A 17996-nucleotide genomic window follows, 5' to 3' on the forward strand; every position below is an offset into this window, starting at 1 on the left:
CGAAAAATGCAAATTTTTCCCATTATTTGGCTTTGAATATTTCAAATTATGCATTTGACGAAAAATCCTAACCTTTAACGTGCCGTATCTCGGTTTGTATTGGTCTTAAAGATATTATTGGAAAATAATTTGGTTTGTGTTACTAAAAGATACAATTTTGATATATACAGTTTTTTTGATTAAATGCATATTTTTCGAGGTATTCTCAAAAAACCCTCTAAAAAAGTCGATTTTTTCGTCGAAAAACTGTTATTTTCAAGCGCGAATAACTCGAAAAATATTAGTTTTACGAAGAAAATAAAAAAAAACATTTTTTTCTTAGAATCACTTTTTCCATCGAATTACATAGTTAAAATGTAATAAAAAATTCCCACCCCAAGGTTTTAGCGTATGATAGCAGCGTGATATAGAAAATGATCCTTGGACTATTCCCTACCCTCTGTGAAAATTTCAAGTAAATCCATGCTGGACGAAAAAATTGCGAGCCAAAATGCTTCATTTCCTCAATCGACTATTGGGGCCGACCGACCGGCTCTGTCCCGTCATACAGCTGACCGACTATAATAACTTTTATTTATATTTAATTATTTAGAATGTGTGTACTGATTTTCAGCCTTAGTAAATGGATTTAATTACATTCGTAGAAAAGCAACTTTGACACCCTCTCAGTAACCCCTGTTCTACGTTTCGCTTGACCGACCGCAGTATGTTTCTCTACACAATCACAGTAATTAACTGTGAAAAATCTAGCTTTAGTAAATTCAAATAGATTTTTCAGCGCTGCCTCTCCGTTTATAAGGCAGCTTTCAATGCAACCTGTTCAAAATGCTTTACTTTTATTGAAACACGAAAGTTGGCCCTAAATTGTTAATAATTTAAAAAATATATCGAGGTCCATAAAACTCGATAAAACTACCCAACAGAGTATATTTTACCTTATTTCTCTGGACTGATATCTTTGCTTTACCTTCCTTAGTACAGATTTTTATGCCCTTCTGCTTTAGCTTTTGCTACTGTTACTTTCTCTTCCTTTTTCGCGACCGTATAGTTTTAAAGATCTGTATCCGACCTATTTTCTTGCCATTGTTTATATACAGTATGTCCCTGTAAGTTGTATCCATATGGAAAACTTTTTGAAGTTATACTTCTTTAGGCGCGATTGAGATTGAGGGTGAATTTATATTGATCTGCGCGCATGCGCACACCGACAGTTTGGTATTAGTCTTTATACGGGCTCTGATTGGGTGTTGAAATGATCTGTCAATAATTGTTCAATATGGAGGTTATCGGTAAACAAAAATGTTGTATAATATATTAGTTTTTATTGTTGTGAGGACAGAAATAAAATCAAATTTATAATTATAGTGGCTTTTTAAATAGTTTTGAAAAGCCACAGGTACGTAATTCTAAATGTTTCAGTTGTATTCCAATAAAAAATTATCTTCATACCTATTTGGAAATTGTAAAAAAAATAATGTACTTACCTAGTACTTGCTACGCTATACCCCTAGTAGGCAATGCTTTAATTTACATAACCTGATTACGAACAAACTTTCTACAAATTTTCATCTAATGTATCGTTTTCTTACTCTATATATTGTTGTATTTTAATTCGACAAAAATCAAACTAATAAAAATTCATATAAACAAAATGTCAAAAAGTTGTTCAGTTTGTGTATATTCCCACATGACGTATACGCGAAGGTGGTGCAGTTTGAAATCGCTTCGACTCTCGTACGGCGGGATACACGGGAAATAGGTTCAAGCGCAATGCAAGTTATATCATTTTTTTATTTTTTTATAGATTTTATGGTTGTAAGTATATTATTATATAATTTTTTTCAGAAAATACGTATTTAATTAAAAATTTTGGCAACAATTATTGTTCAGAAATCATTTGTGGCATTTTTCAATGTGTTTGTGTGTGTTTTATTCTTTTATTTTTAATTTTTGGTATTGTTTTAATAAAAATTTTTGGAAAGTAGTAGAGAAACTGTTTAAAGTAGGTACATTGATTTCGTTGAAATCATATAATAGAAGTATAACTTCTTACGTGAGTACAAAGTACACACATTCTTTTTTTATTATTAATTTTACGAAAAAAAGTTATTCTTTATAAAAAGCTCTGCATGGTCCAAAACCTAAGATTTAACCATCAAGTATCAAATTTTTTGAATATTATACGAGGTCACCTGTCATAATTCCTGTCATTTGACATATTCTACATGTTCCACTTATTAAAACGCCCATTTGGTGATAAATAGCAGTCTGATTTTTGCATGAGAGTTTAATCTCTGTTCGGAGAGTTTAAGTCTGTTCTGTCGGACAAAATACATGTGCCGTTTTCGTGGTCTGACCGTTCCAAATTTTTAACCTGTTCCACAATTAAAACTTCCCCTATTCCAGTGTTCCTATATATCAAAGTTTGTCAGACTAGACACCCTTAAGCTATTAACAAATTTTCAGCTTGCTATTAATCAACTTTTTTTTCATACGCGGGATTCAGACCTATTTGAGGCAAAGGCAAGTGATTTAGCTAATAGATTGATAAAGTTTTTTGATTCTTTGAAGTCTCTATCCGTTTTCATTCCTTTCTTTGTATATTCTTCTCTCTTCTTTCATTTTTTTGTACTCTGTGGTAATACTGTCGTATCCTGTATTCGTCTAATATATTTAAATATAAAATATCTCAAGGCCATGTTTATTGGCTTCATTAATATTAATTGTGCAGATTTTAATATCGCTTGGTTTCTACAAACCTGGACAAAAGTTTTTTTATAAACTATACAAAAATATTGATATATTTTTATCCTAAAGGTTAGAGGTCTCGGAAATAAAATGTCGCACGGATTTTTTTATTATGACAGATATAAAAATGTAGTTTTGGTCATAGAAGTTATCAAAATAACATAAAACTGTTGCTAAACGTAATAAATAATGAAGTCGATATGTAAATTTATGGAAAGGTATGCGCCTACTTGTTTTGTATACCGTACGTCCAAAATTTGTTTTATCATTTTATTATAAGCAAAATATCGAGTTGATTTCTTAAATCCTTCAAAAAATCATTTATTCAAAGAGAAATCCCACAAGAGCAAACTGGATTTACCAAAGGTAGAGGTACTAGAGAACACCTGTTAAATATAAGACAGATAATCGAAAAATCTAGGAAATTCAATATTCCACTGTACATATGCTTTATAGATTATCGTAAGGCGTTCGACAGGGTCAAGTGGAGACACTTATGGCAAATACTAAAAGAAGTGGGCGTACCCCAACACCTTATTTCGCTTATAACTGAACTATACGAATACACTACTGGATCAGTTAAAGTGCTTGACACACTTTCAAACGAATTTCATCCAGAACGGGGTGTCAGACAGGGATGTATACTATCTCCACAATTATTCAATATATATGGAGAGAATATTATGAGAAGAGCACTTGAAGGAGGGGAAAAAGGGCATCTCAATAAATGGTCATAAAAAAAAACAACCTACGTTTCGCAGATGACACAGCCCTTCTTGCAAATAGTCAAGCAGAGCTGATTGATCTTATATGACTGGTTGAAAACGAAAGTCAAATATTTGGTCTGCAATTAAACATATCAAAGACAAAGATCATGATAGTGGATAGACTACATAACAATCATCCACATATAACCACAATTGATCGGTTTGAGGTTGTGAGCTCATACTTATATCTGGGATCATTAATCACAAACACAGGGTCACTACAGGAAGAAATAAAACGTAGATGTGATCTAGCAAAAGTCGCCACAGCAAAAATGACCACAATATGGAAGGACTGTCAAATTTCAAGAGCGTTAAAGATGAGGTTGATCAACTGCTTAATATTCCCAATACTGACTTACGGATGTGAATCTTGGACCCTGAGAAATTCGGAAAGAAGAAAGATAGACGCCACTGAAATGTTCTGTTAGAGACGAATGCTACGAATTTCTTGGACCGACCATAGAACAAATAATTCGATTTTAAGAGAGCTAAAAGTTAGCCAACGGCTCTCCAGTAAAGTCCATCTCCAACAATTAAAATACTTTGGACATGTTATGAGAGCAAACACAGAAAACATGGAAAGGCTCATTATACAAGGAAAGGTGGAAGGCCGAAGATCACGAGGAAGATCCCCAACAAGATGGATCGATCAGATTACAGGAATATGCAAAAGACCTATGCATGAATTAAAAGAAATGACCAGAGACAGAGATCTTTGGAGACGGACAATACACGACATTACATCGACCACTACACTCCCTTCGGGGGGTCAGGATTGAAGAGAGAGATAGACAATGAATTTCCCACATGTGGCATTCAGTGAGTGCGAAAGAGACTTCTGCTTGCAGATAATTATGGAGGTCAATTACGGTCTAGTTAAATTAGCGGTTTAAGTACATAATTGGAAATTCTCCAGAAAGCTTTTCCCGACATATACAGCGAGGGGAAAATTATAGAATAAATTAATTTTTTCGCGAATGTACAATTTTGAAGACAAATCCCAAAACAGGTTGACTTTTATTGGGACCAATTTTCTGGTAAAGCCTTCGGAGTCTCTATAATTTGCAAACCATACGAATACTGAGGCAAAGAAGGCTAGAGGAGATCTGAGAATTTCATCTCACTTCCTGCCTGATCAGCATGGCAAAAATTCCAACGAAAACTTGGTCCCACGTACTCAGTTAGGACTGCAGGGCCGCCGAGAGGGATGAGCGGGCCCCGGTAAGAAGTCACGAGCGGGCCCCCGGCAAAAAGTAAAGAGCGAAAAGTTGTTTAATTTTTATAGAAATAATCACTAATAAATAATCAAAAACATTTCAAATATAAATTTTATTAAATTTGGATATTTATAATAGTAAAAATATTTATATTCGCAGATATAAATATATATCGCAGATATCGCAGATGTTACCTGGGGGATATATTAACAAAATATTTTAAACACCCACACTTAATGTAGCATTTTAAACCGATGTTTCCTTGACGGACTACTTTTACTGGACTTTGACCCACATATTGTTGTTAAATAATATCTTGGTGGTTAGCATGTACATTGCACGTAAGCACTGATGATGACTGGTAAACCAGTCGAAAACTAGTTATGTGATTTTGATGTAGCCCTTTTGAGGGTTTTTAAATATACCTTTTATATAGGATTTTACTGTTTTTTGTATTACATGGTATACAGCCAACTACAGGAAAACTTTTTCCTTGAGGATTTTTATATATAACAAAAATAACCACCACAAAATGTGACAAATTGGTTCTTTAACCTTTTTCAAAGTCGTTACTGAAATGACTCGAGAAAAATGCAACATAGTCACATGCTGACTAATTATTTAAACAATTTACATAAATTTAAGGTGTACCTGCCTACGCATATTTGATTTGTAATTTTCATACCAGCCGGCAAAATTTTTACATTTATTTATAACCATGGAGATGGAATACCTGACAATGTTTTGAACAATCTTTTTTGTGAATGAAGAGTAGGTAAAATTTTCTAAACGATAATAGGAAAAATGTGTTTGAGTCTTTCAATTCAAAAATTTGTTAAGAATACAACAATGGTGATTATTTTTTTCACCTGTCCAATTCTGACGTTTTTGCTTTTTCAGCCAATCACCACGCGTCGTTCTAGCCAATCATTGAGTGTAATACTGATAAAACAGCCTCTTCCTTGATAAAACAGTCTCTTCCCTGATAAAACTTAAGGTACCCTAAATTTCACATAATACGTTACGAACGACATTGGAAAATCTCATATTAGTTATAAAAATTGTGTTTTTTATAATTGTTCATTTTCGATTTAAACAGTTTTTTATGTATTAACAATATAATAAATAAATTGGTTCATTTTTAAATCATAAAATAATTTATCTATAACCTACTTAAGACATTGATCCTAGTTGTCTTAAAAATATTTCACAGATGCCCGTATTTACTAATAATACATATTGGTTCACAAAATAATCTTTTCAAATACCACTCGTCCTCTAAATTTTGCTTGATAAATTTTTTCGTTTTCATACTTAAACTTCTTTATTTAGGGTAAAATCACTCAAACAAACCGAAATGGATAAAAGCACTCGTCCTTCGGACTCGTGATTTTATCATTCGGTTTGTTTTCGTAATTTTACCAAATAAAGAAGTTTTCGTGAAAACAAAAAAATTTATCGATAAAATTTAGAGGACTCGTGGTATTACCTTTGATTAATAATTACACTTTTATAAAAATGAATTTTTTTATAATAAAACCTTTTTATTATTTATAGGAAAGAATATGAAATAATTTAACGATAAAGGATTTAACGATAAAATGCTTAAAATTCCAAAAATTGCACTCTAATAAAAATAGTTATTTATGAAACACTTCGTGAAGTATGCTTTTTGTGAACGCACGCGATTTTTAGAGCACGAGCGACAACGGAGCGAGTGCTATAAATCGCGTAAGTTCGCAAAAAGTACTTCACGCACAATTTCATACAATATTTTATCTACGATAAACAAATAAAAAAGCTGTAACTCTTCGTCACTGGAATTCATTTCTATTCTACAATTTTTAGAACTTTTACATTTAAAAATTCTAACTACTTTCAAACCACAAAACTGATAAACTGTCAAAACTTTTGTTGTAATTCATTGCTCATATTGTCATCACCATGACAACGCGAAAGTTAAGGATTGTCACCATGACAACGCGAAAGTTAAAAACAGTGCGAAAAAGTAAATCCCATTTAAAATACATTGGTACTTCACGCACACTTTAAATCCTTCACGCACTGCTATCTATAATGACAGTTTTCACAAACTAAAAACTTATACATAATATGACATAGAGTAGAAAAAGTACTTTTTATAATATCACGGTTTTGTTATTGTACATGTACATATGTAGGACACAACATATTTGGAAAGAATAATTAACTTATAAAATATGAATTTTTAGTAGGTGTATTAACTGTTATTTATAATTATGATTCCAAAAATTACACTAGTATAAAATAGTATTTTTTTAAATACCACTGTTGTTTAAAATGGTATATATAATTTTAAGTATATAAAGTTTTAAATATTTATTAAAACAATTAAAAAAAGATACGCAACAGCCGGGTTCCAACTGGGGACCTCTCGACCTGCAGTCTAATTCCACTGAGGCATCATCAATTTGTAGATATCGATTTATTGACGTATGTACTTTAAAATATCATTGCATTAGTCACATTTTTAAAATAGTTTGAAATTAAAAAAAATCGATTTATCCATTCAGTGTGATTGGTCATTAAAGCTTTGTAGATCCGTTATCAAGATAAGTAATAGATAGTACTAAAAGTTAATAACAAAAATTGTAGCCAACTTTGATTACAGATTGATAATAATCAGTAATCGTAAATTGTAAGTTTTAGACAATTATTCAGTCATGGCTTACTTAAAATTTGGAAAGATTTAGACCCGTAATTATTAATAATTTGGCTCTGAAAAATGAAAATATCTCGAAAACTAATAAATTTACACATAGGGAATGTTATACAAAAATTATAGTATGGTAATGGTACTTTTCGATAATGATATAAAATACAGGGTGTTCTATTTAAAATTACTGAGAAAATAATGTACTTGCGTTTTGACTCACCCTGTATTCAATATAAAGAAAATTAGCAAAACAAACATTTACGAAAATTTTGACAATAAATAAAAAAATATGACGTCAATAAACCATTGACCTTGTGCTTGCTTTTATTTATACAGGTAGTTAAACTTGTTACGATTTTCATATAAAATTGGTTATAACTTTGTAAATACCCCGTATAACATACCAAACCTTTATATTTTTATAATCGAAAAGTTACGAAGATATCGAATATATAATAAAATATAGGGTGTTCCATTTAAAAAAAAAAACATGTTTGGTCTGCCACTATGTTATCGAACACCCTGTAACATTCTAACTAATTTTGTAATGTGAATCTCAAAGTTCACTACAATTTTTGTTATTAAGTTTTATCGCTATACATTACTATGACGGATCTACGGAGCTTCACCCCACTAATAATTAATCACCCTGTATAATAGCAGTTAAATATTGCATTGTTAGCTAGTTCTAAGCTATCCTGAAAATTTCAGGTGTCTAGGTAGCCTAGAACTATTTTTAAAATGGATTACAAAATTTGCGGAGTCCGTGACACCAACCAAGCCAAGTATATAAAAAGGTTTTAAAAAATAATAATGTCAACATCCGTACCCCAGGTACCTATCTGGTTACCCCATCATCCAGCCTCAGCTTACGTGAGGAAGGGGCAGCGTTGCCAGATGCGATTTTCTAAATCCCCCACTTTTAAACTAAAATTCCCCCAAATTGAAGCTCAAATCCCCCAAATTTAAATTTTTGCCGCATTTTAATAGCTTTGTTCGCGGAGACAGTCCTTGACTAGTTTCTGACTCATACGCATGCGCAGTTCCGTTTTCAAGCCCTTAAAAACGGAGCTGCACATGCGAATCAGCAGAAACCAGTCATGGACTGTCTCCGCAAACAAAGCTAATGAATTAATAGTAGGCGCGTTCCAAGTGACATGAAAACCGTCCTTCGTACTGCCCTCGTCATGCGCATTATAAAAAATGCATTCCAAGCGAACATGAACGATGATTCGTATCGTACACTGTGTTGTTCCAAGCGATCCATGTACCGCTTTGAAATCGGTAACTGAACGGCCCTTTTGATACATGCCTTCAAGCAGAAACCATTTGTACTGACTTGCGCAGTTAGGATTGTTTTCATTTTTACTGGTCACTGCCATGGTCACTGCTATGAGATCAGCTGATGATTCAATAATAGAATAATCCACAATTTACGCTAGTACTCAAATGTAGAGAACAGTAAACCAAAATTATACTACTTATCAACAGAGGACGCTGAAATAATTCATATGTTCTATCATCCTCGATTATATGAGAGTAGAATATACAGTTCTTTCTATGTACATTCACAAATTTAATTTACCATGAGCGTTAAAATTATCCATAATTCTTCCCCCAAAAATCCCCCAACCATTAATTCTTCCCCCAAAAAATCCCCCAACCATTTCTGCTTATAAAAATTCCCCCAGACGCTTTCAAATTACCCCAAAAATGGGGGGAAATACCCCAATCTGGCAACTCTGGGAAGGGGATCAGAAGCGAGTGGGGATCGTTCTTTACTCCACGTAAGACAGACTACGAGGGGAATTAATTACCATTGTCTAAGAAATATTAGGATGTTATATGTTATGACTAGCAAGAAATATTGCAATATTAACTATATATAGCAAGAAAAATTGTAAAAATATAAAAATGAAAAAAAATCAAACAACATAACAAAGAAAATGGTCCAAAATATGATGAATCCATAATATAAAATAATTCATAATTCATAAACTGACAGAACATAATTGACTAGCATCATCTTTTTTTTTTAATTAATTGTAACAACCGTAAGATATTTATACAGTATGTCCCTGTAAGTTGTATCCATATGGAAAACTTTTTTATTATTAATTTTACGAAAAAAAGTTATTCTTCATAAAAAGCTCTGCATGGTCCAAAACCTAAGATTTAACCATCAAATATCAAATTTTTTGAATATTATACGAGGTATGTCAAAAAGTTTGAATTTCACTCAAGAGTAAAGTAGCTTTATTTTTCACAATATTGAAAATTGCTATTATGAAAAGTTGTTTGGAATTAAAAACTATATTCTAATATACAATTACGTCCTTCTAATTGAAAAAAAAATGTTTTTGATAAATTATGGATAACATAACATTATTTTCAGTTATTTCAATTTAGATAACTCTTTTATTATTAATTTTACGAAAAAAAGTAATTCTTAATAAAAAGTTTGGAATGGTCTAAAACCTAAAATACAACCATCTTATATCAAATTTTATCAATTTTATACGAGGTATGTCAAAAAATATGAATTTAGCTCAATAGTAACATACGTTATTTTTCACAATATCGAAACTTCCTATTATGAAAAGTTATTTAGAACTAAAAACTATGTTTCAGTATGTAATTACATCCTTCTAATTGAAATATTCTGAACTATAAAGGCCCATTTATACATACCCGGGCCGTGTCCGTTCCGGGTCAGTGCCGAGTCCGGGTATTTTTAATGCAATATTTATATACAACCGGGTTGTGGCAGTGTGCGTACCGGGCCGAATAAGAGAGGAAAATGTTATTACATATCTCTGTGTAAAAGATAGTTGAAAATATTTCGGCTTGGGTAGAAGATCTCACCTCACAATATCTATTGCTTGTCTGTTTTCCAGCAGTCGCGTTCACAAAACAATAAAATCGTGTTTATACAAGTCCCTGCGATCCGTGTCATTTTCGTGCATCGCCAGTGCCGACAGCAAAAATATCGGCTGGGATTAATTTCAGACCGGGCCCGGACGGGCCCCATACGGGAAACGCCAATGTATAAATATGCTCATAAGGGTACATATTTTTTTTTTGGACCGAGCCCTGTCTTAACACGGAACGGACACGGCCCTGATATGTATAAATGGGCCTTAAAGGTCCTTTACTTTGATCTAAATTTATCTTTTTTGACATACCTCGTATAAAATTGATAAAATTTGATATAAAATGGTTGTATTTTAGGTTTTAGACCATCCAGAACTTTTTATTAAGAATCACTTTTTTTCGTAAAATTAATAATAAAAGAGTTATCAGAATTGAAATAACTGAAAATGTAAGTTATCCATAATTTATAAAAAACATTTTTTTTTTCAATTAGAAGGATGTAATTGCATATTAGAATATAGTTTTTAATTCTAATTTAATTTTAATTTTTTACATACCTCGTATAATATTCAAAAAATTTGATATTTTATGGTTGAATCTTAGGTTTTGGACCATGCAGAGCTTTTTATGAAGAATAACTTTTTTTCGAAAAATTAATAATAAAAAAGTTTTCCATATCGATACAACTTACAGGGACATACTGTATAAAGAATTAAGAATTATCATTTTATGAAAGCTATTAAAAATATTTTTTTTGTTACAGGTGAAAGCATAAGGCCATGTCGGCCGATACCCACAACCTCTCTCACATTCAAGACGAGGATGTTCTTCGTAAAATGGTAAGATTCGATCTAATTTCATTTTCTTCTTCTTTAGGTCCCGTCTTCTTTTGAAGGTTGGCGATGGCGATCATCATGACTATGAGACTATGACCATTTCTATTTCATTTTAAAAGTACCTAATGCCCCCCACGAAAATGTAAAATTGTTTTATAGAACACTAAAAAGACCTACGAAGCAATAAAGAAATAAAGCTAAGACAAATAATGACTAAAAAAGAAACAATATTATTATTAACCCTCATAGTCCTGTCGCCAGTGGGGGTACAACGGCCTCCTTAATTCAGATGGACTTACCCAAGTTTTTTATGTATTTTGACCCGTAGAACACGAATTTTTTGGGTAACAGTCGATCCGGATGTCGATAAGATTGTTATAAACAAAGAACTTGAGGAATCACATAACAGCGATTTTTTGTAAAACAAAACATCTTTTTGTATTTTTTGGGTCATTCTAAGCAAAAAATGTTTTTACAAGTTTTTGCATAGGATGCATAGTTTTCGAGATAAACGCAGTTGAACTTTAAAAAAATCGAAAAAGTGCAATTTTTGAACCCGAATAACTTTTGATTGAAAAATAAAATAGCAATTTTGCTTACCGCATTTGAAAGTTCAAGTTAAATTCTATCGGTTTTGATTACTTTCATTGTTAAACATTGTCATTTTTTTATTGTTAAACAAAACTATAAACACATAGTGATTGAATGATGTTTTCAATGCATTTCTCATTTGAAATCGAACGAGTAGGCGCGCATAATATAGACATATTCTACGGAGATTACGTACATTAAAACGCATGCATTGGGCATGGGAAACACTATGTGTTTATGACTTTGTTTAACAAATAAAAACTTAATTTTTAGCAATGCAAATAATTAAAACCGATAGAATTTGACTTGAACTTTCAAATGCAGTAAGCAAAATTGCTATTTTATTTTTAAGTCAAAAGTTATTCGGGTTCAAAAATTGCACTTTTTCGATTTTTTTAAAGTTCAACTGCGTTTATTTCGAAAACTATGCATCCTATGCAAAAACTTGTAGGACCATTTTTTGCTGAGAATCACCCAAAAAATACAAAAAGAATGTTTTGTTTTGAGAAAAATCGCTGTTATGTAATTCCTCAAGTTCTTTGTTTATACCAATATTATCGACATCCGGATCAACTGTTACCCAAAAAATTCGTGTTCTACGGGTCAAAATACAGTAGAGCGTCGATTATCCGAACGTCGATCAACCGAACGACCGTTTATCCGAACTCCCGACTTGCGTAAAAACTCGATTTTTACACAAGACGGATAAAAAACAAAAGACGGGCATTAGTAACTTTATGTTCTGGCTTAATTCGTCTGACGGATCCACAAATCGTAATACGATAAAACTTGCCTTAAACACGCGATGTAGATGATGCTGTATATAAGAGGTTTACTGAAAAAAAAAACCGGGGGAGAACATATTTCTCCTTCTTAGATCCCAGGGAGTTTTAACTTTGTTGCATGTAGTTTGTGATACTAAATTGACACCGAAAATCAAGTTTCATATTTTTTAATCCATTCTGAAATACTTTGCCAGATACACGGTTAAAAAACACATAACCCAGCCACTCGTAAACGGGTAGGATTACTTCGGTAGAAGAAAATTGAAGATTTTTTAATGATTAAAAAATCTTAATTTTGTTGCAAATACAGCACTTTTTTGTTTAATTTCTATCCTATTTGTCACTAAAGATATACATGTATGTATGTAAGTATGTAAAGATGTATGTAAATAAGGCTTTCATTCGCCTATGGATAAATAGTATTGCTATATCAATACAATTCGATTATCCCAAAAAAATCAATTTTCCGAACACCCCTGTCCCCCAATTAGTTCGGATAATCGACGCTCTACTGTACATAAAGAAAACTTGGGTAAGTCCATCTGAATTAAGGAGGCCGTTGTACCCCCCCTGGCGACAGGACTATCAGTCGAATTTCTAAAATAAACTGTGACACGTACGACAATTTGAACTTTTGAACCGTTTTATAACTTTTCCAGTAACTGTTGGTGTTGATTAATGGGTTATTTTTCGTTAAATGATTGTACTAGTTAACACAATGTAAATATTACTAATTGACTTGGTAGATATCACTATATATTTAAACTTAAAAAAGTGCAAAACACTTTTATTACCACAAATTCTTTTGGGGTCACGTGATAAACGGATAAAACTCTGAAATTGATTACAGTTACATAAATAAACAAATATAAATATTTTGGCAGGTTTATCATAAAATAACCTTTTTTATTTTGCTGATATTAAGTTAAAGAGCTGTAGAACTGCACGACTAATTTGTTCTTCTTTGTTCTTACTTTTCGTGTTATCTTGTCCAAACATTTGGCTATTATACTCATCTAGCTAACTATACGTTACCCCAACGTATTTATCATATTATAAGGATTATAGAAATCTTTCATTTGTCTTCATTTGTCTATGTCTGCTCTTGCTAAGCACACGGAATATATTCAAATGCGTTTAAAACAAAAAAGAAACTACACATACTATCACCAATATTATAGTCTAAGAGCTAGTGAACCCTCCGACTAACGGTCGTCCTGTAAGGCTAGAAATTTTTCTAGTGATAATTCATAGCACACCAAGGCTAAAAACCATGACCTGGCAGGCATCAGCGGTGCACGTGTATCTACCAGGTGAATCGAAAAGTGCAAATTTAGGGGGTAAAATAAACTTTCTCCTGTAAGGTTTAAATTTAAGTATGTGTTTGAGTAAGTCATTTAGAAAAAATCTGTACAATGACAGGCGATTCTGAAGAGCATAAGACCTTGCCAGGCGAGGGGAAGATTAGATTAGATTCCTAAAATTATTCTTTTTGCATCGAACAAATTTTTTTTAGGTTTTTTGAATCATTCCAAACAGAAAAGGTCTTTAGTGATTTTTCTCTTAAGTTAATAGTTTTTGTTATATGAGCGATTGAAAATTTTGAAAATTGCGAAATCGGCCATTTTTAACCCTAAATCGGACATTTATCTAAAAATTTCAATGTTGCCAAGGTACGTAGATATTCTTTAAACATTGATTGATGAAATCTTGAAGAGTTTTTTCCAATAAAATATCGAAAACCCCTTTGTTTTTTCAATTGCTAATCAAGCGGTCGCGACACTGTAGTATAAGTGAGGACGTTTGAGTTTACATAAATTCATTATCTCGAGAATGGGCAAATTTCAAGAGAAATACTCAGACAGGTCGATTTTTATTTTTGAATTAGGACTTTTTGGCATATATATAATACTAGTGACGTCATCCATCTGGGCGTGATGACGTAATCGATGATTTTTTTTAAATAAGAGTAGGGGTTGTGTGATAGCTCATTTGAAAGGTTATTTAATTCTCTATTCAGTAATGTATACATTAACATAATTATTTATACAGGGTGAAAAAAAAATTTTTCTTCTATTTGTCAAATTTAATCAAAGTTAATTTAATAAAAAAAAATTTTTGTACACCCTGTATAAATAATTATGTTCATGTTTATATTAGTGAATAGAGAATTAAATAACCTTTCAAATGAGCTATCACACAACCCCTACTCTCATTTAAAAAAATCATCGATTACGTCATCACGCTCAGATGAATGACGTCACTAGTATTATACATATGCCAAAAAGTGCTAATTTAAAAACAAAAATTGACCTGTCTAAGGATTTCTCTTGAAATTTGCCCATTCTCGAGATAATGAATTTATGCCAACTCAAACGTCCTCACTTATACTACAGTGTCGCGCCCGCTTGATTAGCAATTAAAAAACAAAGGCGTTTCCGATATTGTATTGCAAAAAACTCTTTATGATTTCATCAAACAATGTTTAAAGAATATCTACCTACCTTGGCAACTTTGAAATTTTTAGATAAATGTCCGATTTAGGGTTAAAAATGGCCGATTTCGCAATTTTCAAAATTTTCAATCGCTTATACAGGGTGTCCCGAAAAGATTGGTCATAAATTATACCACACATTCTGGGAACAAAAATAGTTCGATTGAACCTAACTTACCTTAATCCAAATGTGCTCATAAAAAAAGTTACAGCTCTTTGAAATTACAAAATGAAAATCGATTTTTTTCAATATATCGAAAACTATTAGAGATTTTATATTGAAAATGGACATGGGGCATTCTTATGGCATGAACATGTTAAAACAAAATTATAATGAAATTTGTCCACCCCATAAAAATGTTATGGGGGTTTTGTTCCCTTAAGCCCCCCCAAACTTTTGTGTACGTCCAATTAATTCATTATTGTGGTACCATTAGTTAAACACAACGTTTTTAAAACTTTTTTGCCTCTTAGTATTTTTTCTATAAGCGAGTTTTTATCGAGATGCGGCTTCTTTTTTAATATATTTACATACAAATTTTATGGGGGTTTTGTTCCTTTAAACCCCCCAAATGTTTGTGTACGTTCCAATTAAACTATTATTGTGGTACCATTAGTTAAACACAGTATTTTTAAAACTTTTTTGCCTCTTAGTCTATTTTTGATAAGTCACCTTCTATCGAGATGTGGTTTCTTTTTCAAAATATACCCAAAAATGTACATTGTAAATAAATTTTCAGATTATAACAGCTCTCTATAATCGTACTTAACCATATACAAATATGTGGTGGATTCGACAAATATTCAAAATATCTCGATAAACACTGGTTTATCGAAAAAGTACTAGGAGGCAGAAAAGTTTTAAAAATATTGTGTTTATCTAATAGTGCAACAATAATAATTTAATTGGAACGCACACAAAAGTTTGGGGGGGTTTAAGGGAACAAAACCCCCATAAAATTTTTATGGGGTGCACAAATTTCACTTTATTTTTTTTAAGATGTTGCTACTATAAGGATGCCACATGTCCATTTTCAATAAAAAATCTCTATGAGTTTTCGATATATGAAAAAAAATCGATTTTCAGTTTGTATCTTCAAAGGGCTGTAACTTTTTTTGTGTGCACTATTGTATATAGGTAAGTGAGGTTCAATCAACTTATTTTTGACCCCAGAATCTGTGGTATAATTTATGACCAATCTTTTCGGGACACCCTGTATAACAAAAACTATTAACTTAAGAGAAAAATCACTAAAGACCTTTTCTGTTTGGAATGATTCAAAAAACCTAAAAAAATTTGTTGATGCAAAAATAATAATTTTAGGAAAAACCCCTAATCGTTCCCCCCGCCTGGCAAGGTCTTATGCTCTTCAGAATCGCCTGTCATTGTACACATTTCTTCTAAATGACTTAATCAAATACATACTTAAATTTAAACCTTACAAGAGAAATTTTATTTTACCCCCTAAATTTGCACTTTTCGATTCACCTGGTAGATACACGTGCACCGCTGATGCCTGCCAGGTCATGGTTTTTAGCCTTGGTGTGCTATGAATTATCACTAGAAAAATTTCTAGCCTTACAGGACGACCGTTAGTCGGAGGGTTCACTAGCTCTTAGACTATTATACAACATATGGTCTGAATATATAATGAGAAAAGTACTAGACGAATGGAATGGAGGAATAGCAGTAGCCCGAACCCCAACAGCTGAATTAATTAAAATTTGGAAAGACCAAACAATAACAAGAAAAACTCAGGTTTGTCAGTGCCCTTATTTCTGTCATTGCTACGCACGCAGCTAAAACATGGACTCAAAAAAATCTAAGAAAAAATTGGACTCGTGTTTTGAACAGAACACAGAATCAACCTATCAATTCTTGAAGAGCATCATATAAAAGACAGGCTATTAAAAAAACTAAACCGAGCATACCTCAATTACTTCGGCTGCATGTCCAAAAGAATGAGGACGATGGAACTATGTATTGGTAATAAAAGAAAAGGTGGAAGGCCAAAGACCAAGAGAAAGATCTTTAACAGGATGGGTAGCCTAAATGAAGACTGTGGTGGGAAAATTCCTACAGTTGAAGCCTCCATCTGGACAGGATCACAGCCAATGGAGACAGCAAGCTAACAATATTTACAATGTCACTAGCTCCTGGTAAGAGCTCAAGGAATGAGGACCGCAAGCACGCAAAAAACGGGGAAGACCAAGCAGAAGCTGAAGAAGAGGAGTAGTCAGGGAAATTGGAGACAGCAACTTAAATGAAGTCGTATGGAAAGATAGAGATGGATGAAGACGTATAGAGATGGATAACGAGTGGGTATCTGAAGACGTCGTAGAACATTGTAAGTCGGTTCATATATAGGTATTTGAATACAGTTAATATTGACTTTTCAAAAACACACGCTACACAGTACAATAATAATATACATTAAATATATTTAAAGACAACAGGGTCAACACTCCAGCTTACTATTTCTGTTCTTTTCTCCTCTACGTCAAATAGCTTCTTTCACAGCAAAATTCAGTAGTTTTTTTCCTAAACATCTCTCAGCTATTGTAGTCAGTTTAACACTTAATTTTACTTTTTAGTGGCAAGATACTGAAGATTTCGGAAAGAAAAAGGAAATAAGATCGCACATGTATAAACTACGGGAACAACGATTGAGGGAGTTTTATAACGGCAGCGAGATCACAGAATCCAGATCGTCAAAAACTACAGGAAAAGTGACGCAAAGCTCTACTCACGCCGATTCACTCGTCGATCAAAGCTTTCAGAGCTTTAAGAGCAAAGAAGTCCGAGATTCAGGATCAGGATCACCTACAAGAGATATACATTACAAAGTACCAGGTAAGTCGCAATAATATCACAATATACAGTCGGAAAAATGAAAGAATACCCATGAACGAACATATAAAACACGCTGTATTTTCCTGTCACCGTGTCACACAAAAAATTGGCCAGCGCAAGTACATGTAATAATTA

General features: G+C 32.5%; 1 protein-coding gene across 2 annotated transcripts in view; it reads left to right on the plus strand.

The window, feature by feature from the left end:
- LOC114340085 (titin) overlaps positions 1–17996 on the plus strand; it is a 138284-nt gene that overhangs the window by 43647 nt on the left and 76641 nt on the right. For both annotated transcript variants that reach the window (XR_007699659.1, XM_050657199.1), the window contains exons 2-3: positions 11065–11140; positions 17603–17861. Coding sequence is in view for 1 of the 2 variants with exons in the window: in XM_050657199.1 (XP_050513156.1) it covers positions 11081–11140; positions 17603–17861 (319 nt within the window). In the remaining variant the exon portion in view is untranslated. The remainder of the gene's footprint in view (positions 1–11064; positions 11141–17602; positions 17862–17996) is intronic.

The sequence above is a fragment of the Diabrotica virgifera genome, chromosome 7, assembly GCF_917563875.1.
Source record: "Diabrotica virgifera virgifera chromosome 7, PGI_DIABVI_V3a".
NCBI lineage: Eukaryota > Metazoa > Arthropoda > Insecta > Coleoptera > Chrysomelidae > Diabrotica > Diabrotica virgifera.